The sequence below is a fragment of the Salvelinus namaycush genome, chromosome 26, assembly GCF_016432855.1.
Source record: "Salvelinus namaycush isolate Seneca chromosome 26, SaNama_1.0, whole genome shotgun sequence".
Taxonomy (NCBI): Eukaryota; Metazoa; Chordata; class Actinopteri; order Salmoniformes; family Salmonidae; genus Salvelinus; species Salvelinus namaycush.
Genome location: NC_052332.1, coordinates 7,061,536 through 7,089,024, shown reverse-complemented (window position 1 = coordinate 7,089,024; position 27,489 = coordinate 7,061,536). Strand labels below are relative to the sequence as shown.

Below are 27,489 nucleotides of genomic sequence, written 5' to 3'. Positions count from 1 at the left end.
TTGAAAGAGATAGGCCTGTCCATCCAGATTTCTCCATCTCTAACCCACTCCTCAATCTCACTTTCTCACGACTTTCGGGTCTGTCCGATTGGTTATCGAGGGTTTATTCTCATTAACGTGATCCATACCTGCTCCTCCGAGCTTTTTCCAGCTCCGAACCATTCCGCCATTCACCAGTGATGTCCAAGAAACGACCGACCGAAACGGGGCTACGGGTGTTACACCAGCAGGCTGTGGCTTCACCAGGCAACATGGATTGCCTTGCTCGTTTCTCACCGGATTGTGCTGAAATAGAATACAGCTAATTTGGGTAAAACACAGCGTGAAGAGATGTCGGTACCGTTGCTGAAGATCGGTGTGGTGCTGAGCACCATGGCGATGATCACTAACTGGATGTCGCAGACGCTGCCGTCGCTGGTGGGGCTCAACACCACCAAGATCACCGCGGAGAGGGCAGGCTACCCGGACAGGAGCACCGGAGTAAGTGTCAACCCCAACTTTTCGTTTCTCGCGGCTTAATTTCGGCTGCATATCATTTCCCCAACTATTACTTATTTTGTTTTATTCGCTCTCATTGGTTCATTAATTATTAAACGTATAAAAGCCCTTCGTATTAAGCTCTTTTTTTGTTGTTGCTTGACATGGTTACTAGTGTATTTTTATGCTGTGCTGTCTGTTTCCAGCGTTTGGTTGGCTCTCAGATCTTAGAGCAAATGGAATTGCAGAGGCATGGTTGATATCGCCTTTTTCAGTTTGATATCACTCGAGAGAGAGAGAGAGAGAGAGAGAGAGAGAGAGAGAGAGACTAGTTGTAGGTTACTGTATTTTCGAGGTGAGGCGGGGGAGCGCGCTGAGAGGTGGAGGAGAACAAGGGCGCGCGGTGGAAACTGAGAGCGGTAATGGACTTGGATGCTGTCATTGATAAAACGCTGCAAGGTGAAAATTGAGTGAAAATGAAATTTCGCGGCCAGACCTTTACACTGAAAGCAGCTGGGTTCATATTTATCCCCGGATTTCAGGCACCCTCTGTGGGGTCTCTGATTCTCTGATCATCGAATGAAAAGCGCACCAGATAAATAATTGGGTCCTGTTATTACTCGGGGCAGAAGGCTTCTCCTCTTTGTATTTTTGTCAAGCACAATCTGACCTTTTGGTTAATCGAAGAAAATGTCATTATTATTAAACATAAATAGGCTAATACTTTGTGAAATAAATGTTGAAACCTATATAAAAAAAAATGTCGATGTGATTTTACGCAATGAGGTTGAGTAAGAAATAATTAATAAAACGCACTCCTTAATGGTTTACATTTTTGGCAAAAAGCTGTTTGATTAGAACATAAACCATTTCAATAATTAAACCATAAAACAATACTATCTGGTCCGATATAAAGGCTGCACTGTAATGAAGGGCCGACATATTACAATATTACATAGTAATTTTCGCTTATTACACGATGATCTGATTGACATGTTGTGTTATTACATAGTAATAACCAGAGCCATGTGTTTAGATAAGACATGGCTCTGGTAATAACATCCATGAGTGTTTGCGCTCTGACTTTGAGCTGTTCTCTTGTGGGATTATTGATATAAAAAACTTCCTCTTAACCATGCACAAAAAAAATCTAGGGGGGCACAAAGTACATGAGAACGGCTGGGGGGGTGGGTGACGTTGGAGAATTTGACATTTTTCAAACACCTGAAATAGCTTTTTCTTGTAGTCTAGAGGCATAATCATAATGCTTAATTATATGTAAAAAAAATTAAAAGGTATATAATGACTAAAATAACCCTTTGAGCTCTTCAACGGTTCCTTACAGTTCACAAAAGGGTTCTTTACTCATTTAGTGACAATTAAAATGTAGGGGACGCGGCTCATTAGAATATTGTTGTGTAACCGGGAGTCAGAGTGTCATTCCAGTTTGTCTGATGTGTTGTGTTAGGCCAGTATCTGACTTTAGCCGGTGGCAGTGTTTTGTGAAAGACTCGTGTATGGCCTTGTTAATTGAGAACGATTGATGAAATCAGTCAGTTCTCAATTTTTTCTTCAGGGACCCCCATCTGTTCCAGCGGTAGCTCACTTGATTCAACTTGTCGATTAACACAGTAATAACACCTATGGAATTTTAACAATATAATATGGCTGACCGGAATTTTAAAAAACGGTATTGTTTTTCGAAAGGATCTACAAATGACCTTTCATGTTGAGAAATGTTCTTTATATCACCGTACAGGTTCCATTTAGAACCTTATTAGCATGGTTCTTTATTGAACCTTCAAAAAAGGGTTCCCGCTATGGTTACAAGCCAAATAACCCCTATCTGATATTATTTAGAACTGTTCTTTTCTTGTGTGTAGTTGAGCATCTTTTCATTATATTCAGCCAATGCCTCTGTGAAGTGAATATGGAAAGGTTGCCAGGTTGCCTTTAAACATTCAAATTGATTTACCACACTAAGTTAATTGTCGGTGACCTTTTTGGTTCCCTTTAGGGCTCTGCATCCATGCACTATCCAATTCACTCTCAGCAGTACTCCGGCCACCGGACATTTGACTCAGATTAATATTCACTATTGGAATAAGGCTTCTCTTGCACCCTGGTCATGATGTACAGTCAAACGATGGATTGTGGAATGAGTGTGTGGATTCAGGATCAGGACGCTGTTAGCTTTTATGTGACAGTAGTAATGAAAGTGCTACGATTTCAGATTAGTCCTGCAGATATGTAATGGCCCAGGTAGAGAGACTGAATGGAAGTGCAACGGTTTCAGATGACCAATGCAGATATGTATTGGCTATTTCCTATGTTCGTGCCACCAGAACTGTAGATACATTTACATATGGAGCATGAGTCTTTGGCTGAAAGGTTTTGTGATTACTCATTTCTATGCTATCTGCACTCTAAAAAATGCTGTGTTAAAACAACCCAATTTATGTAAATATTGGACAGAACACACATTGGGTTATTTTGACCCAGTCACAAACAACCAATTATTTTCTTTAAATTGGGTTGTTGAGCTATGAACCACCAAGGTCAGATAAGAAGACTGGAGGCGTGGCTTTCCGGTAGTTATTTCTGGCCAACCGTGAGAGTGAATGTCATTCCAGTTAATAAATTCTGTTGTATTGTCAAGGAATTATAAGGGTTGAGTCAGTCAGTAAAATACTTGGTGGAGAGTGTGGTGAATCGGTGGCGATGACGTTGTCTGTCCTGCAAAGTTTTGATATGTCTAACCCTGACAAGGTCAAGTTAGGATGTTTATCCTGTGAGAGCTTTTGTTCTGAAAACACTGCAGTGTATTATGACCCAAGCTTATGCTTATGTTGCAGCAGTGTGTATGAGGGAGATTCCTACGTGTAACAAGTGTGCAGGAGGGCATGAGACGAAGGAATGTGTAGTATCGGTGGAGAAAGTTGTGTGTTAGCTGTGGCGGTGCCCATGGGGCTGGAGATCGGGCCTCCAGTGAGACAAAGGCAGGTTGAGGTTGCCAGGGTCAGAGTAGTACAGAAAGTGTTGTATGCTGAAGCAGTGAAGAGAGTGGGTACAGCGTGAGGGATCCTGAGAGGATTTCTGCGAGTAGGAAGAGACCATTAGAGAGGGATGGGAATAATATGCGCTTCAGTAAGGTGGGTTTCTTAGCATTCATAGACGTGGTTGTCAACTGAACCGCAGAAATGCAACGTGAGTCACAGAAAATTGCAGGTTGTGGTGGCAGCTGCAGAGAAGTCCTTGGGATTGTGAGGTTTTACTGAAAAAAGATTTGCAGGGGGTGTTGAGTGGTAGTATTTTTCCTCCCAGACCTTTGGCCTGGAGAATGATTAGATAGGGTTAAATAATGGAATAGGGTAGTGTTTTTTTTAGTGAGGGCTAATAATTGTCAGGGTCATTTTCCTTTCCCCTAATTTTGTATTACCGGATGTTAGTAGTAGGTGGCGATGTATGCAACTAGAAGTTGGACGCCAACCGCCAACCCAATCCCAAAGTAGAAGAAGAAGAGTCAGTGAAAGTAAGTTGAAGTGGACTCGTGATGATTTTTTTTGCGTTTCTTCCATCCAGAGGGCACAGGCGCTCACAACCACGCACATTGGGACAATAACTACGACTTGCTTTGCTCTTTGGAGCAGGGTGCCATTAAAAGGAGTGACGGTGTTAAGTGTTGAGGAGGATCAACTGAAATGGAAGATTCCAGGTGGTATGTGACGCCCGCCATTTGGTGCGACGCAGACCCCGTGGAGAGCGTGGTGAAACAGAGAAGACACTGTCTGTCCTGCCGAGTTTTTACCTGACAGCCATGGTTATCGACTGCACAGCAGATATGGAACGCGAGTCACAGAAAATACACGTTGTGGTGGCAGCTGCAGAGAACTACTTGGCATTACACAATTTTTTCTGCAGAGAGTTACAGGGGATGTTGATTTGGTAGTGTTCTGTCAGCCTACAAAAGTGTCCGTGCTCAACCTTAACATGTGTTGACTATACAACAGAACAGATGAACTGGAATGACATTTACTAAAAAAAAAGTACAATCCGTAAGTCATGCCCCGACTAAGCCATGCCTCTAGTCTTCTGCGCTGACCCGGTGGATCATAGCTCAGTAACCCAACTAAGTGAGTCAACAGGCTGGGTCAAAAATAACCCAACGTGTTGTCTGTCCACTATTTACCCAACACTGGGTTGTTTTTAACTCAGCATTTCTTTGAGTGTGGGCCTCAGCTTGTCAATCACTCACGGACAAGGATAGAGACATGTCAATCAACACCGTTGTCAGATCCCGATCAGATTCTGGTCAATTGGTTGTGAGATCAGCATCAGCGCCACATTCAGTATTCATTGATGACCTCTCAAGCTTTGTAGGATTCTGCATACCCAGCTTTGCCCTGTCTCAATGCGAACATGATTGAACTGTGTTCATTGTTTAATCTTGACAATCTCACACCACATCCTTGTATTGTTAAATAGTTGGACACCAATAACTTTGATAAGGTATACGTACATGAGTATTTCAACGTCTCGGCCAGTTCGATTGGCTGCTGTTCCCCTCTGTTTGCATTTGATGATTGGATGGAGCGGGGTGGGAGGTTGGAGGAGTTTAACAGTTCTCGTCATGGCCATATGTCCCCGTGCTTAATCCTTTGTTCGTGTGCATCCCACAGAGAGACATGATGTAAGTGCCACGGTGGAGAGAAAATAAACACAAAGTACTGAGGGTTTAACACAGCTCCACCACTTCAAATGGTGCTATATGTGACCACAAGCCTACAGTGTAGGTTTGAAATGTGCGGCCAAGCTAAGCCAACGCAGTCAGAGAGCAGGCGAGGATGGAAGGGGTAGAATAAGTTATTTGTTCAACAAATCCCTGACAATTGGATTATAGGATGGATGCTTTTGTTATTCTCACCAGTTTTTTCCCCGAACCCCCACCCTCCCTCCCGCTCTCTATCTCTCTCTCTCTTTCTTCCAGGTGTTGCCAGCGAACCCAGAGGAGTCGTGGCAGGTGTACAGTTCAGCCCAGGACAGTGAGGGGAGGTGTGTGTGCACCGTGGTGGCACCACAGCAGTCCATGTGTTCACGAGATGCCCGCACCAAACAGTTGAGGCAACTGCTAGAGAAGGTAACTACACTGAACAAAATATAAACGCAACATGCAACAATTTCAAAGATTTTACTGAGTTACAGTTCATATAAGGAAATCAGTCAATTGAAGTAAAAAAATTAGGCCATAATCTATGGATTTCACATGACTGGGAATACAGATATGCCTGTGTTGGGCACAGATTCCTTAAAAAATGAAGGTAGTGGCGTGGATCAGAAAACCAGTCAGTATCTGCTGTGACCACCATTTTCCTCATGCAGTGTGACGCATCTCCTTCGCATAAAGTTGTTCAGGATGTTGATCGTGGTCTATGGAATTTTGTCTCACTTTGTCTCACTTCAATGGCTGTGCAAAAATCTATTGATATTGGCGGGAACTGGAACACGCTGTCGTACATGTCGATCCAGAGCATCCCAAAGCGGCTCAATGGGTGACATGTCTGGTGAGTATGCAGGCCATGGAAGAACTGGGACATTTCTGGGACAGCTTCCAGGAATTGTGTACAGATCCTTGCGACATGGGGCCGTGCATTATCATGCTGAAATGAATGGCACGACAATGGGCCTCAGGATCTTGTCAGCGCTTCCCTGTGCATTCAAATTGAGTCCGTTGTCTGTAGTTTATGCCTGCCCATACCATAAACTCACTGCACCATTGGGAACTCTGTTCACAACGTTGACAAACCGCTCACACACAGCGCCATACACACTGTCTACCATCTGTCTGGTACAGTTGAAACCGGGATTCATCACTTCTCCAGTGGCCGTCGAAGGTGAGCATTTGCAAACTAAAGTCGATTACAACGCCGAACTGCAATCAGATCAAGACTCTGGTGAGGACGACGATCACGCAGATGAGCTTCCCTGAGACGGTTTCTGTCAGTTTGTGCAGAAATTCTTGGGTTGTGCCATGTGGCTGGTTTCAGACGATCCCGCCGGTGAAGATGCCGGATGTGGGGGTCCTGGGCTGGCGTGGTTACACGTGGTCGGTGGTTGTGAGGCCGGTTGGACGTACTGCCAAATTCTCTAAAATGACTTGAGGTGGCTTATGGTAGAGAGATGAACATGACATTTTATGGCAACAGTTCTGGTGGACATTCCTGCAGTCAGCATGCCAATTGTGTGCTCCCTCAAAACTTGAGACATCTGTGGCATTGTGTTGTGTGACAAAACTGCAGATTTTTGAGTGCAGCTGTGTAATGATCATGCTGTTTAATCAGCTTCTTGATATGCTATACCTGTTAGGTGGAAGGATTATGCTCACTAACAGGGATGTAAACAAATTTGTTCACAAAATTTGAGAGATATGCTTTTTGTGCGTTTAGAAAATGTCTGTGATCGTTTATTTCAGCTCATGAAACATGGGACCAACACTTTACATGTTGCGATTATATTTTTGTTCATTATATTATTACTTTGTGTCCAAAGCAACACCAACCAATGACCTGTCAAGTCTTACCTCACAGACTTCAAAGAGATTATTCAACTACCCCACCACCACACAACCCACAGCCCACACATACCAGCAGCAGTCCAAGACAACACACTACTTCAGCACCCTGATAACACATTGGTTATTTAGCATTGTTTTCTTGAACATGCATTGACAATAAAACACAACAGATGCATCAGTGCATTTAGTGATTCGAAATTGATGGAACTTTCCATGCCTTTTATTCAGATCAGTGTTAGGAATGTCTGTCACCTTTCCTACATTTCAGCACAAGCGAATAGGACATTTGATTCAAGACATCTTTTCAATCGCATGGTGTCGTTGTTACCCGACTGTGTTGAATTAATGTCCGTTAACTCTCTCGGAGTGAAAAAGACGTGGGAGGGGTGTCATGATCATGTATCTCCCAGCGTGATTTGTTGCAGGTTCATTTTTAGAGTAGTTTGTCTTAATATCTATAGATCTTATACTATACAAAAGACAAATAACTAAACATTTTCTAAACTAATCCAATCGCTAAGGGTTTTGATTTATTGCACCCATTGCTGAGATGGTTGTTCCAGTTGAGATGGTTTAGGTACTGTAATCGTCTTCGTTATGTCCGCCGTCATAGCAGTCATTCTGAGTGCAGGTTGTGGGTGATAAAATAATCAGGTTGTTGGATGTTCTCCCACTGGTTTGATTCTGATAGTAAATACTTACTGCTTCACTGACTTGTTGGTTTTATGTAGCCTGTGAGTCAGGATTTTCAGATGCGAATGGCCAGGATAGCTGATTGCCTTACGAAATGTATTAAATATGGTCATAAAGGTTTTACATTCAATTGAAATACTTTCACTTTAGGCAGTCAGGTGAAGGCTTCGGGGGTAGAAGGTTCTGAATGTAACAACCGCGTGTCTCTCAGTAACAAACACGGTCATATTGTAGGTGGGTATTTCTTACATTCATTCGAAAGGCATGCAGGGAAATACGCAAATACAGCTTTACACCCTACCTACAGTGTTAAAATAACATCCCCAGTGTTAAGTGTTTAAAATCTAAACACCTTGTTTAGAATAAACATGTTCTAGTGTTTAAAAAGTGTTACAGCGAATTAACACGTTCTGGTATGGACAATCTAAACACTGTGATGCATTTTCATTGAAATTCGAAATGCCTTGACGTGTTTCAAAAAAAAGTTTGACCAGAAAAGTGTTCAGTTGCGTTTAGATGGTTGTCACCCACACCCACCTGCGGCCCCATCCTCATCCACCCTGTTGTTCATAAGACAAGAATGGGAACCGGGAGCCAGTCAGCCACTAATGAGTTCCATGGAAACCTCAGGAAAGAAGCAGGCATTATGGGAGTCACTATTACATCAGCGCACACTAGCCAAACAACACTACAGATGATGCAAGCCAGCTCAATGCACATACAGCAGGGATTTACGAACTCAGTCCTGGGGGCCCCTGGGTGCACGTTTTGGTTTTTGCCCTAGCACTACACAGCTGATTCAAATAACCAACTCATCATCTATCTTTGATTATTTGAATCAGTTGTGTAGTGCCAGGGTAAAAAACAAAACGTGGGGGGCACAACAGCGTTTGGAAAACCCTGCAGTACAGTGCTTAGAGAAGGAACAATTGTCAAATGGTTGTGGTGTTTATGATGCATGGTTTGTGCTGTTTTGGCTAACAAAGGGTAAAAGCATATCTCTAAATAACCCAGAGTGTATTAGAACAGTTGGTGAGTGTCCATAGTATTGCTCAAGCTGCCAAGAAGTATGACAGACGCATAAAGATCTCTCTTCCTTAGACTAAGTGATGTGTTGTCCAGTCACGTCTGTGGAGTTGTCTGTGGCATACAATAGGCAACTAATAATACATTACATTATTATGGACAAGTATAGAAATAGAGTACAATACAATTTGACATAACAACATCACATACAAGAGAGGATCAGGCACTTCCTTGTGCCACCAGTTTGTACCAATCAATGATTTCCCACAAAGCTAAGATGTGTTCTGCAGAAGTCAGACTCTGAGCCCAGACCATAGAAATAGAATTGCTAGAATGGGCATCCTATTCAAGTCAATGTTCTGTGATGGAAGAATCGGTGGCCGTATTGAGTGTAGGCATACCCATCTCCATGTCTTCCCTGTTCTCCCCTATGTAGGTCCAGAACATGACCCAGTCAATCCAGGTGCTGGACCAGCGGACACAGAGAGACCTGCAGTACGTGGAGAAAATGGAGGTGCAGCTGAGAGGTCTGGAGACCAAGTTCAGACAGGTGGAGGAGAACCACAAGCAGAACATTGCCAAGCAATACAAGGTACAGCAGCAGACCAGTACACCTTAACCCACCCTGCTGGGGTTATAGGGGCTATCATCATCACCATCACCACTCATCTGATAAAAACCACCTCCATCCACCATGGATTGGTTTATGTGTGTGCCCACTGCCCACTCTGGATATGGTCCAGCATCAGATGATAAACAGCGACATTCTCAATCAAAAAGCCGTGGATGTGCTGGATCCTCACAGATAATCAAATGGAGAGCACTCCCAAAAATGTCATTCCAATACTTATCTATGACCCGTGTTTGACGAACGAGTATTGATATTGAACCATTGGAGCGCTGCATATCTCCTTCTTCTATAGTTCGTCTGGAGTTCTTTTCACATTCGCTAGGAAAAGCTCTCAGAATTGAATGCATCAGTATGTATCAAAAGGAACCGTGTTGGGATTTAAGACTTTTGAATAGGAACATTTGGGATTCTCTCTTACCGAGAAACAGTCTTCTTCCTCCACAACAATAACCATTATCACAACAACTACCACTGCCACTAATACTAGTACTACTAATACTAGTAACGATAATGAATTATAGTGTATGAGCTGGTACTGGGGGGATTCCAGAACATTCAGTGGGCACATGCAAAAACTATCATCAACCAGATATTAATTCATTGCTTAGCTCTCCTTCCTTCCTTCCTTCCTTCCTTCCTTCCTTCCTTCCTTCCTTCCTTCCCTCTGCTTCCTTTTAAATGACGATCAACAATGCAAGTTTAGCACCACGCATTTTTTTATTGATTGATTTGACTAATCAATGACAGAGTAGATCCACCAGTAAGGTCATAGCTAACCAACTACACCTTTTTAAACCACATAATCATAAGCTACACCTGCACACTGACGTTACTTTCCTGGCACTCACAAAACATATTTTGTACATATTGAACACCTCAACATAAACAGCGGTGTCGGTGACAATTTGCGAAACAACATTTTCCAACCCCTGCGTTCCTTTCGGAGTGTGTGCATTTCCAATGCATGCCCCCCCACCTTCATATCACGAATGCAAAATAATCAAAGCCTGTTTAACATGCTCTCTAATCCAGTGTGTGCATTACTGTGTGTTGTTCTGTGTCTGTTAGATAGGTTAGTGAGCTAGATGTCAACAGTGTGTTATTTTCTTGCTTGCAGGGCTAACTTTAGGACATGTAAAGAGAGAAGAAGAGGCAGGTCAATCCCATGTTCCACCTGAACTGGGCTACCACAGTACTGAGCATCAAATAGTTTATCATTTACCTTTAGCACCATTAGTACTACTACCAAGAAACCCCACCTACCGCCTTTCCCAACCAGCCAGTCTACCTACCTATCTACCTACCACTGATCACTTCCTGCATGTTACTGTTACAATGTTTTCCATCCAAAAGCTTTTTCAAAAGTAAACATTTAATTATTCACAATTATTGATATTGTTATTTTTATGATTATTGCTATTTTACTTTCGTTTTTTGTCTATGTATATTTACTAAAGACTACAACGTACTTATAAACATTAGTGATAATAAAACCCAAAACACTTTGTTGTGTGTGACATGTAAAAGCATGTAACCTTTTAAAGATGTTGCATTTTAAACGGTGATGACCAATAAAGCGCTTTCCCAATTGTTTCCTGGTGTACCGAGAGCTTGTGTTTAACGCAACGGCTCGTCTCCATTAGGACGGAGCCTCTGCTATCTCGCCCATACGGTGGAACACACACTGGGTTTGTTCCCACACACACACACAGGTACAAACACTGTACACCCACACACACTAACAAACAGGGTGCTGTTACAGAGTTGTGTATTGTCAGAGAGTAAAGATAGGCAAGGCTAGAGTAGTCAGGGTCAGATAGGTGTTTTTTGTTGCTCTTTTGGAGTCTCTTCTTTTTTTGTCGCCAAGCATGACACTGAACCCAGCTTATTTTAATCCTTTCAGGCCATAAAAGCGAAAATGGAGGAGCTTAGGCCGTTGATACCAGTGTTGGAGGAGTACAAGGCCGATGCCAAATTGGTATTGCAGTTTAAGGAAGAAGTCCAGAATCTGACGTCAGTTCTAAGCGAGCTCCAGGAGGAGATGGGAGCCTATGACTACGAGGAACTCCACACCAGAGTGTCAAATCTTGAGGAGAGACTCCGAGCATGCATGCAAAAATTAGGTAGGCGGAGAAAGTTTCTGACACACACTCACACGCTATGGCTGCGTTTACACAGGCAGACCAATTCAGATCTTTTGCCAATAATGGGTCTTTTGACCAATCAGATCAGCTCTTTTGCCAATAATTGGGCGAAATATCAGAATTGGGCTGTCTGTGTAAACAGCCTTTGCACACTTCCATTGTTCATGGACAAGTTCTTTATAGTTTTAGACTAAAGTGAGAGCGTCAGGCACATATAGTACACACCTCAGAAACGTTCAACATCAAGGCGCACGATGTACGCAATGGATACACCTGAAAAGAAACACATAATCCTTTTTTTTTAACACATTGGAACACACCTTAGCTTCTTTGGAGATCTCATGAGCAGACAAACTAGTACAAACATTTTATCTGTGCATTATATCGATCTTCCACACAGGAGTTTCAAAACAACTGTTTCTCAACATTCTATAGGCCCACCTTTGTTTAATCTCACTGAGAAAGAAAACATGATCCCATATGTTTGCCTCAATCTAGCCTCTGTTTAGCCAACGTGGTATAGGTGCATTTGATTGACAACATAGGTGAGTTGTATGCACAACCTACACCCAATTTAAAGTGTGATTCACTTATTCATAAACATATTCTGTCACACATGTGCTAAACACACACACATTACTCTCTGCAACATACACACTCTCACTCTCCCTCATTTTCTATTTCATGTTCCCTATCTCCCCCCCTTTATTTGACAGTGATGGCCCCCTGCTTACTTCCAGCACATGATTATTCGAGCACCGGTCGTGGTGTCGTCACTCACAGGTTGTGTCCTCAAAGGGCTCCCTTTTCCTGTAACACCTATAGTGCGCTACTTTCGACCAGAGCTCTAAGGGCTCTCTGGTCAAAGTAGTGCACTATATTGGGAATAGTGTGCTATTTGGGACACAAAAGGAAATGACAAAAATTGCTAAAACATTAAATTGCTAAAACATTGTAAAATATTCCACTATCTCTGTCAGGCCCACATTGGGTAGACATCAATAGAAAGATAGGATCTATATTACTTCGTTTTTTATTTGATGACGGTTATTTTTCATTCCTTAAAAGTCAATAGTCTGATCTCTGCTCAGGCAGTAGCAGACAAACAGCCAGACAATGTTCTCTCTGCTCCCTATACTGTAGGCCTACTGTCTTTAGTCATCTTATTTAGCTAGGCTAGCCTGCCTAAGTACGCTAGGCTAGCCTGCCTAAGTACGCTAGGCTAGCCTGCCTAAGTACGCTAGGCTAGCCTGCCTAAGTATGCTGCAGAGCTGTCTGCCGAAATCATTTGACTAGTTCTTCAAAGTAGATCAGGCATACTTTCCACAAACTGTCTCCGTCACGCTCTCTCTTCATGGTGTTGTGTACTTTCCTCTCTCATGCGGTCTGTGTGTATCCAACGTAACGTAGCAGGCGTAAAAGTGTATCCTAGTGATGGGTTGTTCGGTCGCGAACGGCTCTTTTTGAACGGATCTTTTTGGTGAACGTTGGGAACCGAATCCCTTCCGTGAAAGAGCCGATCATTTGGCTCCCTGATTTCCATACTTACTACTGCTTTTTGAACTCAGAACAATGTTTTTCTTCAGATAAGTTACAAAAGAATTCAATAAAGAGTGTGAATCCTCACTGCAGAAACAATAAATAGTAGGGAGAGCGCATCAATCTGGTCCACGCCGATTTTGTCAGTGCCTAAAAACAGGCCGTCTAATAATTTGGCCAGGTAAAAAGAAGTTTACTTGCATTTCATGATCTGACATAATGGTAGCCTACCTTTTGGGCTTTACAATGGAGATTTGCATTTTTTTTGATTGTTCTAGATCGTTTTTTTTTTTACAAAGAGCCTAATGAGCTGTCTCTTTTATGTGAACGGTGCCAAATGAGCCGGCTCACCGAAAAGACTCGGAATGTACATCACTAGTGTAAAAAAACAACAAGCGCAATGGGTTATGGTCAATGTAGTTAAATGCCATGTTTTTGCGCTGAACTAGGCTGAATATTTGCATAATGACCAGACCAGTGTCCCACTCTCTCGTGAATGATTCGATTTCTCTCTAGAGAAACAGCGCGTTCAGCTCAGAAAAAAACATAACTAAATGGAATTTAAGTAAATGAACCGAAGTTGGTCAATTAGTTGTTTAATGACCTCCCCCAACAAAAAATATATATATGTTGGTTAATTGCTCAACACTTATGACAGGTCAGTCAGCATGGGACTGATACAGTAGTATAAAGAGTGGTTATCACTTTCATCATCACATAAGCACAAGCACTTTTACACACACACACACACACACACACACACACACACACACACACACACACACACACACACACACACACACACACACACACACACACACACACACACACACACACACACACAGACACACACACAGGCACTGAACGCATTTTGCAGCCACTCCCAGGAAACACAGGACACTCATACTCATTGGGACTGACCCTGAGCAGGGTAAACAACAGAGAGAGAGGGGAGAGAATAAGAGATAAATAAAAATACTAAATAATAGAGCGACTGACAAAGAGAGAGAGCAACTCCGGAAAGAAGAGACATGAGGGAGTGATGGAGAGGGGCATAGGGAATGAGTGAGCATGGAGAAATATTGAAGGAGAGTGGTAAAGGGAGAGAGAGAGAGCTAGAGAGAGAGAGAGGGAAGGTGAGTTAGAGCTATATAGAGTGAGAGAGAGAGAGAGAGAGAGAAGGAGAGTTAGAGCTATATAGAGTGCAATAGAGAGAGAGACAGAGAGAAAGAGAGAGAGAGAGTGAGATAAAGAGAATGGATCGCTGAAGGCCTTTCCTTCAGGCTGTTTTGTGGCAGATAGAGTAACAGTACTGTGACGTTGGCGACACAATGGCCATCCATCACGGGGACATGGCATCTCACAGGGATATAATCAAATAAATAAATCATCCTGTAGTGCTCTGGGCTCCTGGCTCTGGTTGGGCCGGTGAGGTCCCTTGTTCTGCAGGACAGGGCGAACGTGCAGTAGCTCTTGTCAGACCTGGGTTTAAATACTAGTTGATATAATTTAAAATTCTTTAGCTGGGCTTGATTGAGCTAGAGTAGTTGCCAAAGTGCAAACCCCGCCCATCTGGCACCCCATGCAGGCTAAAGCAAACACTATTTTTGGGTGAAAGATTTTAAATAGTATCTGAACCCAGGTCTGACTCCCGTGTGTGACATCACAGGGAGTGGAACGACACCATCACATAGTGATGGATAGAGCAGAAAGGCAATCTCACCTAGGTCCCCAGGCACCGACAGCTCTCTCTCGCTCATTCACTGCTACACCTAGCCCGGATATACCTACATCTCGCCCCCTATCACTGCTTCACATAGCCCCCAGACACTTACATCTTTCTCTATCACGCTCCTTCTCCCTCCCTCTCTCTCTCACACTCTCTTTTCTATTGTCTCTATATTTACACTCTTAGAAAAAAAGGTGCTATCTACAACCTAAAAGGGTCCTTCGTCTGTCCCCATAGGAGAACACTTTTAAGAACCCTATTTGGTTCCAGGTAGAACTCTTTCCACAGAAGGTTCTACATGCAACCCAAAAGGGTTCAACCTGGAACCAAAAATGGGTTCTACCTGGAATCGAAAAGGATTATCCTATGGGGACAGCCGAATATCCATTTGGTACCCTTTTTTCTAAGTGTAAACATTACATCATTGCTATATCTTCCTCTTTATCACTGCTGTCCTTTCTCTTTCTCGCCTTCTGTTATTTCTCTCTGTCTCAGTAGACAATCCTCCTACTCTCTCCTATAGTCCGTCTTTCTGACCCCAGCTCACTATATAAAACCTAAAGGTGATAAAACCAGTCTTCTCTCTCTCTCTCTGAAATATCTCTGTTCCCTTCACACTAGGATCAGGCTGTTCCCTCTTTTATGTGTCCACGTTCATTCACTGATTCGATAATCCTCAAATCATCATTCCATTCCACAATGACTGACTGATGGTGTTTGGGTTATTTCAATGTTATAGTCTAGTAGTGATTTCCATTAGATTTCCCCTAGTCTAGCTCTGGTTGGCTGGAGCCATATTCAGGCCAAGAGGGGATTAGATTTGACCTGATGTGCATATTTCTCCCAGAGGTCCAGACCAAAAGGTCATCTAAAGATAGGAAGGATTAGAGGAAATGAATAAAGAAATAAAGGTCCAGATTATTACTATAGTCTGGTACTCCCACTGAAGTGTTATGTAAGGGGCTGATGGTAGTGGTGCTTGTTTGCTCATGTGATGCCGTGTTTATCTCGCTGCTGCAGATGCTGAGGTGTCATAGTCACAGCAGTCATACACGTGAGGGCATGAACAAATAATACATATATACAGGAGCACACACACACACACACACACACACACACACTCACACACACACGCAGGGAACACACAGGAATGTGCACGTTGTACGCAAACCTCTCTACTTGATATGTGAACTGTTTTGTTTTATGTAACCAATGTGCTAAAACACACAAAGGATCCAGTTTTCACATCAAAAACATTCAAAGTGTGACTGTGAAAAAGGGAACAGAGTTGTCGCAGAAATTGTGAGAGATGACGATGGTCATGGGAGGGTGAAAGTAAAAGGAAAAGGAGGAGCAGAAATCTGATCTGGATTCTATGACTCCGTCCTATAAATTGCATTTCACAACCACTTTATTGCCAGAGAGAGAATGGGAAAAGGAGGGAGAGAGAGGGATAAAGGTATAGAGGGCAAGAGAAGGAGAGAGAGAAAAAGAGAGTGTATAGTTGGGGACGGGACCCGATAGCAAAAATAAAGATATATAGAGAAAACGAGACCTTTTAAATGTATAGATTTTTTTTGTTACCCATTAGCATACAAAAAAGTTCAGTGATATAAATAAACTCATTTAAAAAAAAAAAAGATCGAATTCACCTTTGCCTCGTCGAAGCAAAGTGTTAAGTCAATTTAACAAAATATTGCCTTTCAAATTAAGAAACAATAATGTCAGTGTGTTTGAGCTGTTTGCTCGTTAGCTGACATTAAGATCTAACCACAGAATCGAGGTTGTTCCCCATCTGTTTCAAAATAACAGCCCATTAGTCCAACTACCTGGCTGTCATCAGGGAGGGAGGCACAGCCGAAGCGTTCAGAGCTAGATATGTCAACTTCACATTAATTAACACCTCAATCAAGCCTAATTAACGATATGCTCAGCTCACACAGCTTAGAACAAATAGAAGCAGGAGCAACAACACACTCCTACACGACTTGAATAACAATGAAATCTCTCTCTCTCCATCCCTCAGACACAAACACAAACATAAGCACAGAATACCAAAGACCATTACAGTACCTTTATTCTCTCAGGATGGCAGGCAGATGGAGGGAACCAACATAGAGACACACACACAGCAATAAAATACACACATTCCATTCTCCTTTTGTGAATGAAGGCTACAGTTGCATGTTTTGTAAAGGATGTTATAATGTGCAAGTACAACGTGCTTTCTTTATTACGGCACGCTAGACAATAGAAATCATACAGATGTGCCCGTGAATGCTGAATCTATGAGAAGTAGATGTTGTATCTATGAGAGGTATTTCTATGTCCGCTATTCCTTCACAGCATGTGGGAAGTTGACGGGCATCAGCGATCCTGTCACCATCAAGACGTCTGGATCCAGGTTCGGATCCTGGATGACCGACCCTGCAGCACCGGAGGGAGATACACGGGTAAGACACAGACAATCAATCAAATTTATTTAGAAAGCCGGTAGGGTAGGAAAGACATTTCAATATATGATATCTACCAGTAAATGCTAACTAAGGCAACAATGGATATGCAACCAGGTATTGAAAAAGTTTAGTCCGAAGTGTTGATTAGTAGGCTATTTGTGATGCGCAATTGTCCTGATGCACTGTTTGCATCAGGGGTGTAGACATGGATGGGCCTGGGTGGATAGAGGCCCACCAACTGGGGAGCCAGGCCTTTACTGCCCCACCCAATCAGATTGATGTGGTTTAAGCATTGTTGTGGACTTAGACCATCAACATTTTTTGAAAATCTGAAAAATCTATAGAAAGACAAACAAAAAAACCATAGGAAAACATAGGATCTTTCACACAGGGTGCCTTTCCATTGCTGGGCGGGCTGTTTGGGAATTTTCTGGCAAAATTAGAGTATACCCACTTCTCCAGGCACCACTACACCACTGCATAGGGCCGATGGAAAGACAGTCACACACAGCATGATGTTAAAGGATAAGCAGTCCATAAACCTCAACATAATAAGCCAGTAGGTCGCAATCATAAGAATACAAAAACACAACCATTAAGTATTTCCCAATCTAAATGTACAACTATTACTTACCATTGCAAAAAACACATTTCACTTTTAGCACACAAAGTAACCAGTGAACTAAAGTTTAAAGTGGACGGCCTCCTGAGTAGCACAGCAGTGCTAGAGGCGCCACCACAGATCCGGGTTCGATCCCAGGTTGTGTCGCAGCCGGCCGCGACCGGGAGACCCATGAGGCAGCGCACAATTGGCTGTGTGTCGTCTGGGTTAGGGGAGGGTTTGGCCGGCTGGGATGTCCTTATCCCATCATGTTCTAGCGGCTCCTGTGGCGGGCCTGGCCGCCAGTTGGATGGTGTTTCCTCCGACACGTTGTTGCGGCTGGCTTCCGGGTTAAGCGAGCAGTGAGTCAAGAAACAGTGCGGCTTGGCATACTGACTGTTACTTTTGATTTTGACCCCCCCCTTTGTTCAGGGACACATTACTCCATTTCTGTTAGTCACATGTCTGTGGAACTTGTTCAGTTTATGTCTCAGTTGTTGAGTCTTGTTATGTTCATGCAAATATTTACACATGTTGAGTTTGCTGAAAATAAACACAGTTGACAGTGAGAGGACGTTTTTTTTTTGCTGAGTTTATGTAGCAAACTAAAAACACGGAGCTTAATGTTAGCTACTGTAGATAGCTAGCTAGCTGCTAGGAGGAATTCATGCCATTGGAGGAGTGGGTGAGTGACTGACTTTCCCCCCCCCCCTTGTTTTTTGGTGGCTATACACAGCTAGAGATGCAGGTGTCATTTTGTTAGCTAGCAAGAATTTGAACGACTGTTATCCAGTTAGCATATCTCTTGCGTTCGCAAATTCACTGTGGCTATCTACTCCGATTTCAGAGCACTCTCGTCTGAGTGTGCCAGAGCGCAGAACAACTGGTTAATTTTCGAACACGCAACATCCACTGAGTATGACCGGTGTCAATAAACATCTGCAAATTTCTTTTTGTTGTTGTCAAGAACGCTCCAGATAACATGTAAACAGCCTAACCAGCTCTGCTAAGATGAGTAAAATAGTCAGTAAGGTGTCTGGAAGTAGCTAGCTAGCAAGCTAGACAACTTTAGCCAGTTAGCTTGGGTGCTTGGTTGGGGACAAGAAGGCATCGGCAGGCAAGCTGCAGAAGGACGAGGAGGCTACAATTTCCCATTGTTTATAATTGGAATTTTGGCGGTCAGCTAGCTGAAAAAGTTTGAGAGGGTTTATCTAATGTTCCTTCGTTAGATTTCGCTCATCTTGCTCTGGCTAGCATTAGTTATTGATCTTGTTGTTGTTGATGATGTGCATAACAGAGAGAGAGAGAGAGAGAGAGACTACCATTTCATGGTTGTTTGATCAATAGGACTGTAAAATTCCCAAATGTTAGAGGACTCCTGTGGTGTTTACATACAGTATTTGCAGAAATCCATTCACGTGTATTTTGTGGCTTTTAGTGAATGCGTTCTATTGATCTAAAGTCACACTGTTGTAACTGCCTGTAAACACACAGTCCAGTTCAAAGTGAATGATGGCAGATGTGACAATTGGCTTTTTTGTATAAAGGCCTACTGTAGCTCTGATTGGCTATTGCGCACCTGCCTGTGTAAACTCTGGGTCCTGGACAAGACAGATGTTTTTATTTGGTTTTATTTACTGCAGTGTCTATTAATTGTCCAAACGCAAGGCCGCTTTCCCACTCTATGATACTATAGAATTTTCACAAATGCCTTAGTATACATCATTCCTAAAAATTCTATGAATTTATGAAATCGTGAAAATGACCATATTTAAGTGATCGCTTATCAGAAAATGTTTTTAAAGTGTCATATTCTTCCTGGGAGTGTACTGTATATGAACATTTTAAAAAGATTTAATGTTGCTAAACTGCTTTCAGTTTCACTTAAAATGCAACAATGTTTCACAAACATAGCTTCTGATGGACTAGCCAATGGTTGACTTAGCTAGCTAGATTTATCTCCCCAGAGACCAGCAGTGTTAACCCTTTCCTTTCCAGCAAAAACTGAAGAGATTAAATCAGAGCGTTATTGAAAATAATATTATAATTATTATAATTATTGATTATTATTATAATCATTAATTTATAAATCCTTAGCCCTTCTCTGAATGCGCAGAAGGCCCATTGTTCCCCACTGTGTTTGGGTTAGTAATAATTTGTAGAGTGGCTCTATTTCCCCTCAGCATGCATTTGTTCACTATTCTGAATGTCTGAAGAATCCATATGTTGTTCTGAAATATGAACACAGCAATACTGGACATTTTTAACTCTTATTATGTGCTGATTGGACAAAATAACAATCATGGTCTTGAATTGGACTCGCATTTTTCTGGTCTCGGTCTTGACTCGGTCTCGCTTTAGGTGGTCTCGACACAATACTGGCTGAGACACACACACACACACAAACACATACAGACACACACACACAGACACAGGCACAAACATATAGTATATATACACACACACACACACACAAACACACACACACTTCAGCCATCCATCAACATGGAAAGTCCAGCTCCATTAAGGTAATGATTTCATGACCTTGGTACTGTGTTTCACTCCTGTTGCTACTGGAAGATCAGACTAAGTGCTTGACAACATTGCATTACCCTCACTCAGATCATGCACACACACACGTTTGTTTTACTATCCTTGTGGGGACCAAACAATTGATTCCTATTCAAAAGCCTATTTTCCCTAAACCTAACACGAAACAAAAACCGGCTGCACGTGTGCACCATCGTGCACCATCGTGCATCAATTTATTTTGTCCCCCCACACCAAGCGGGATCACAACACGCAGGTTAAAATATCAAAACAAACTCTGAAACAATTACATTAATTTGGGGACAGGTCGAAAAGCATGAAACATTTATGGCAATTTAGCTAGCTAGCTTGCACTTGCTAGCTAATTTGTCCTATTTAGCTAGATTGCTGTTGCTAGCTAATTTGTCCTGGGATATAAACATTGAGTTGTTATTTTACCTGAAATGCACAAGGTCCTCTACTCCGACAATTAATCCACACATAAAACGGTCAACCGAATCGTTTCTAGTCATCTCTCCTCCTTCTAGGCTTTTTCTTCTCTGGACTTTATATTGCGATTGGCAACTTTCATAAATTAGGTGCATTACCGCCACCGACCTCGTTCGTCTTTCAGTCACCCACGTGGGTATAACCAATGAGGATATGGCACGTGGGTACCTGCTTCTATAAACCAATGAGGAGATGGGAGAGGCACGACTTGCAGCGCAATCTGCGTCACAAATAGAACTGACTTTCTATTTTAGCGCTTGGTAACGCAGACGCTCGTTGGCGCGCGCGAGCAGTGTGGGTGCAATAATTGAATAATGTAGATTTCTAAATGTATTTTGCAATCCTAATCCTAATCCTGATTCTTAACCTAACCTTAACGCCAAACCCCTAACCATAACTATAACCCTAAACCTAACCCGAACCCTAACTCCCAAGCCAAAAATTGCATTTTTCCTTTTGGGGACAGGCAAAATGTCCCCACTTGTCCAGATTTTCCTTGTTTTACTATCCTTGTGAGGACTTCTGATCCCCACAAGGATAGTAAAACCAAAAACACACACACACTTCATTACCCTCACTCAGATGACATCATTAATGTCGCTGAGTTGAGGTGGCCAGGCTGTTGAAAGCCCTGACACACCCACACACCTGTCTGTCTGTCTGTCAGTCAGTCGGTCTGTTGTTCTTCTACTAAGCTCTCCTGGGCTGGTCATCTGTTGAAAAAATAAAAAGGCGAGACATTCATTACTGAAACACATTCAAATTCAAATGCAGAGGATACATCTGTGTGGTTTTCACCTTAGCCCAGACGGCTAGGTCACTAATGAAGGGAGGGTGTCAGCGAAGATGTTTATACAGTATGTCAGCCAAGATGTTTTCTTTAAAACATACACATGATTCTTTCATAGTTTTATTCATGTGTACATCAATGTGATTTGCACATTACATTATTAAGTCATATGTGGGTATCCTTGCTATTGCTCTTTACCCATGGTTTTTCTGTGTATTGTTTAGGGTTGGGGAGTAACAGATTACATGTAATCCGTCACATGTAACTGATTACAAAAATTCAAAAGATAATCCATTACGTTACCAGCAAAAATATTGTAATCAGATTACAGATACTTTTGAAAAACGATACGATTGCTTCTAGATTTACTTTTAAATTCAGAAACGATGTTTGCGAAAACCAAATATTTTGACACCTTTTTGTTTTCTCAATGACATTCAAATCAGCATTGGTAAAAATGGCCGAGTTTAAATTTGTTCCACCTGAGCGAGTCTGACCACAAATCAGAGACCACTATGATGACAAACCAAATGTGTTTTGATGGATCACAGGAAAAGAGCAGGAATCGGCTTTTGTAGGCTACAGTCCAAGCTACAGTATGTTTTCAAATGATGTGACTGCTGTCAGCGTTCAAAGATAATACATCCAACTTGAATAAACGCTTGAAGATATGGACTAGAGCAGTGGTGTAGCGTACTGGCAATACGGATGGCTTATTATTGATATTTACATGAATCACACCGCTTCTCTCTCATCTGCGATTTACGGATTTTGGTTGTTGTGGATGGCTGTTCACAAATGTATATGTGTATTAAATGTACGAAGTTTAAACTGCAACCAGTGGACCGGCAGTGAGAAATGTGATCTCGCAGATCCCAGCCTGTGGAATAAAAGTTCCTCCCCTCTAAACTCCTCTGTGATATTGTAGTCCAGCGCAATGAATGCAGGAGCTATGGATTCAAGGACTGACCATCCATGATACAAAATGTTATATTTAATCATGTTTTGAGGCTATAAAGTGTTTGTTTACATTTACAAGCTTATATTTGGGGTTCTGATGGGGTACAACAGTTGAACTAAGCTAATGGGGCATTTATAAGTTATATTCTTCAGGAATCAATGGGTACATATCATTAATATTTAAGTGAAAAAATTTATGTAGCAACTAAAGATTGCCACTTTAAATTAAGGGGAAAGTAATCTGATTACGTTACTGAGTTTGGGTAATCCAAAGGTTACGTTACTGATTACAATTTTGAACAGGTAACTGTAACGGATTACATTTAGAAAGTTACCTACCCAACCCTGGTAACGTTGGACCATGCACTATAAAACCGGATAAGTTTTGGCTTCTCAAACATTTTGAGGATACCAAATATCTTGTGGTGGAGGAATCATAATTAACTCGGTAATATAGATAATTAAGATGTCTTATCTGCATAATATGCTTATATAATTGAACTGTTGAACTCTTGTTATTAGAATGGATCCCTTCGGACTCTGGTGTTGGCAGTTGCACTTCCTCCGTCATATGGGCCTCAGTCACCTGGGGCCCAGAGAGGGTAGGAGTCAAGCTTGTCTATCACATGTCCCTGGTGCTATACAGAATATCGGAAAGATAAGAGGACAGGAGGGAACATTGTCTTCATGTGTGAATGTCTTTACCTATTTTAAACCATGTGAAGGGATGGCTTGATTCATGGGGAACCAATTACTTGTCTCCGCAATGTCTGTGCGCCAGTCACTTCCTCCTTTGGCCTTGGGGGAGATAAGGTCTGAGACAAGATGTATGGGGTAGTGTCTGGAACCATTGTACGTCATCTCTGATGTTGCACCTATCCTGGGATAGTGTATGACCCAGAGGCTCACTCACCTCAGGACATTACAATTGATTTATTCCATAGAATGAGTTGGTGTTTCTGGACTGTGAAGTACCAGGGACGAGATCTTAGGAGCCCAACTCTGTACATTAAAAATAGTCTTCATAACAAATGCTATCTGGCTGGGGGGTACTCCTTTCTCACCTTGTGACCCATTACATACATCTGTTGTTTGTCATGTAGACTAAGAGGGTGTATCTGCTAGAAAACATATTTTGCATACTTTGTATGTCAGAGCTACTCTCCACAACACTCAAGGGCGTTGAGTCGACCAGCCTCATTATTGTAGAAGCAATTACTCTATGCTCCCTTATTAATAAGGTTTGAATAAAGTAATATCCTCATTGGTGATTGACCTTGTCTCTCCTCATTATTGATTAGAATTTCCATGACAACCAAACAAAAATAAGTTAAGAAACTTAAATAGCTGAAGTGAGTAGTACTACTTTCATATGAGTAAAGCAAATGCAGTTTTTTGAGTAAGGTATACTTAAATGTAACGCCCCCACTAAGCCACACCTCCAATAATTTCCCAGTGTGCCTTGCCTTTTCTATTGAATTGTAGAGATACAACCCATGAATGCATTTGTTAGTGATAGTAACATGGTTGTTGAATTCGAAAATGTTCAATCCTGTGGCCTTCACTAAGTGAGTTTGTAGGCTAATGGTATCATTATTATTGAATCATTACATGTATCATAAGGCTCTATACAGTGGCCAGAAACTCATAGTCTATAGGCTGTATCAGGCCTGCAAGTAGGGTTGGAAAATTCCACAAACATTCCAGTAATTTTACAATGTGCTGCTTGTGAGTGGCAAGGTGGTGTGAGAGTGTATGAGACAGTAAGGCAAGATAAAGTAGCTGTGGGACCGGAAAATATGTACTATGTATCGTTTACATCTGTGAGACCACGTGTAATGTGTTCTAATAGTACCAGGAAGACAGATTAGATGTGATTGATCACAACAGAGAGGTCCTTTCTTTCTTTTTCTTTCTTTTGTTCTTTCTTTTGTTCTTTCTTTCTCTCTCTTCTCCAAGAGCCATAGGGAGAATGCAGCTGAGACGAGCATTTTATCCGGAATGATCCGCATTATTCCCAAGAGGCTCATTCCCAATCCCTGACGCCGCCTGCAGCTGCCTGTCATTCCTGACTGTTTGTATTCACAATCTCGTCTTGGTCTGCTCCATCAGGAGACAGGAACACTGCTTCCCGCTCCGCTCGGAACTGAGGCTCCGATTTAATGAGGCTTTCTGTGAGCCACACGTTTATATGGCTCCCATCTACATAATGGTGCACTGAGGAGTTTGATATGAGGGTTTTAAAAGGACTGCAGGGTGTGTTTTATCTTGTTTGTATTATAAGGTTGCTTCTGACTCTGCGTTAATGTTTCCCCTGTTCTTCCTTCTCATCTGTTCTGTCTGTTAGGTGTGGTACATGGATGGTTACCACAACAACCGCTTTGTGCGGGAGTACAAGTCCATGGCGGACTTCATGACGACGGACAACTTCACGTCTCACCGTCTCCCCCACCCATGGTCCGGTACAGGTCAGGTGGTCTACAACGGCTCCATCTACTTCAACAAGTTCCAGAGCCACGTCATCATCAAGTTCGACTTCAAAACCTCCACCATCAGCAAGTCCCGGCAGCTGGACAATGCCGGCTACAACAACATGTATCACTACGCCTGGGGCGGCCACTCCGACATCGACCTCATGGTGGACGAGGGCGGGCTGTGGGCCGTCTACGCCACCAACCAGAACGCAGGGAACATCGTGATCAGCAAGCTGAATCCCAGCACGCTGCAGATCATCAAGAGCTGGACCACCAACCACCCCAAGAGGAGCGCCGGCGAAGCCTTCATGATCTGCGGTACTCTCTATGTCACCAACGGCTACTCTGGAGGGACCAAGGTGTACTACGCCTACAGCACTAACTCCTCCACGTACGAGTACATAGACATCGCCTTCCAGAACAAGTACTCCCATATCTCCATGCTTGACTACAACCCTCGGGACCGTGCGCTCTACGCCTGGAACAACGGACACCAGGTTCTGTACAACGTCACACTGTTCCACGTCATCAGCTCACAGGAACTGTAACCACAGAGGCAGGACTATATACAACATAATATATCCACACAATAGAAAGAGAGAGATCATCCTATATATGAACATATATCTATGAGAGACTTTATGGAAAGAGTATCATATATAGTATATCGTAAGACTGTACTACGAGAGATTCGATTAAACATGACTGGAACTGCAACGTAGATGAATGTGCTATAGTCTATTGGAATTAAAAAGATAACTGTTTGCTAAAAAGGAAAGGAACATGATACATCTAGAGTTCAAAATGATATATTGGACTGGAAAGAACAGATGCCAAATAAACATCACGCCTTTTTTAATAATGAATAGTAACTATCGTAGAAGATTGTCTTTGTGGCTCTGTGTCTGTCTCTGGATGTACTGTACCTCCTTCCTCCTTCCTGGACTTATCTCAGGGTCAGGGAGGTCCTAGCAATGGACTATGGGATTGGTTATTAACTGTTTGCCAACCAGGACCCCCTGGCCCCTCAGACAGAGAGGGAGAACCTCGCCCCTCGAACAGATAAGGGGAAAACAGAGGAGAACCTGGTCAAATGGTTAGAACTAGGACATTATTTGGAGAACTGTGGGAAGAACCAGGATATTATGTCCAGAAGACCACTGAGCCTATGACCACAGTCTGTCACACACACTTTTATCCATTCAGTAGCAAATAAAGAAGTCTGTAAACAAGTAAACAACAACAACATCAACATCCATGAGAAGACCTGGGCCTGTATTCACCAAGAGTCTCGGAGTAGGAGTGCTGATCTAGGATCAGGTCCCCTCTCTTATGCGTCATGTTTGAAGGGCAAATCTGATCCGAAATCAGCACTCACTTTTTGAATACAGTCCCTGAAAGCACTGACTGCTGGGGCGAACTGTTGTATTGTACAAGAAGAAGGCCGGGATTCAATCAGAGCCGTGTAGTAACGCACTTGACATTTAAAGGTAAATTGATTGAGCCAACATCTGCAGCGTTTACGTAGACGCAATCGCCGCGAACTTTGCCTTTAAACGCCGAATTGTCGACTGCGCTAAGACGCGCCTATTGGATTGAATCCCGTTTGAAGACTCTCCTGTGTTTGTGACTCCGTGTGAAACAGCCTTGATTTGCATGCGTGTTTTTTTTTACCATTCTGGTCTGCTACCTTCTGAATGTCGTTTTGCTGTATTATGCTATACCTATAGAAGGATTTGGGATTTCAGGGGAGGGGAGTTACAAAGCTGTTTGCTTTTTCACTTGTTTGTTTTTAGAATGTATTTTTTTCTTCCAATCAGAGAATTTTTTCCGGGGGGGGGTAATGTTGTTGTATCACCCCCTAACTGTTGGCACCGGCTTTGCTTCTCTGTCTGTGTTTAGTTGGAACATGCGTGGGAGAACCCTAGCTCATATCCAGTTTATATATTTCAGAAGATTAGAAAATTATAGAATGTATCACGTAATATATCCAGGAGACCTGTGCTCAGTCCTATGGCTTCAACTTAATCATCATTAGCCTATTGTTTGAAGTATCCCTCTTAGTCGAGGGTAATGATGTTAAATGTATATCTCCCCTCCCACCCACCTAGCAAAGAATAATGCTGTTTAAATGTAAATCACATCGCAGAGGACAATGGCTTTTCACTCTTTTTGCGCTTTTGCTGGACGTGTGTTGTACCTGAGATGAGATAGTTAATGATTTGTGTCAATAAACAGAGAATCTTTGTTCCGAGCTGATGCCTCACACAGTTTGAATGACAAATTATTGATCGCCATGGAGCCACAAAGGGGGAATTGAAGAGCCACACAGAACCACAGGTTGCAGACCCCAGGTTAT

At 42.5% G+C, this 27,489-nt stretch overlaps 1 protein-coding gene across 2 annotated transcripts; it reads left to right on the top strand.

The window, feature by feature from the left end:
* Nucleotides 1-26,808, top strand: LOC120021667 (noelin-like). 2 transcript variants are annotated; one of them, XM_038965487.1, is made up of 6 exons: nt 1-480; nt 5,465-5,614; nt 9,204-9,359; nt 11,302-11,521; nt 17,157-17,263; nt 25,004-26,808. In XM_038965487.1, the coding sequence occupies exons 1-6, from the start codon at nt 331-333 to the stop codon at nt 25,676-25,678; spliced, it is 1,458 nt and encodes a 485-aa protein (XP_038821415.1). In that variant the 5' UTR covers nt 1-330; the 3' UTR covers nt 25,679-26,808. The 2 variants fall into 2 exon arrangements, with proteins under 2 accessions (XP_038821415.1, XP_038821416.1); XM_038965488.1 differs by having other exon boundaries at nt 1-484; nt 5,475-5,614.
* Nucleotides 26,809-27,489: the final 681 nt, after the last annotated feature.

Bases quoted from the DNA above. Each gene is read 5' to 3' on its own strand.
- LOC120021667 (XM_038965487.1), top strand. From the start codon at position 331: ATGTCGGTACCGTTGCTGAAGATCGGTGTGGTGCTGAGCACCATGGCG. The intron at 481-5,464 runs GTAAGTGTCAAC...TCTTTCTTCCAG, and splicing joins ACCCGGACAGGAGCACCGGA to GTGTTGCCAGCGAACCCAGA. The intron at 11,522-17,156 runs GTAGGCGGAGAA...ATTCCTTCACAG, and splicing joins AGCATGCATGCAAAAATTAG to CATGTGGGAAGTTGACGGGC.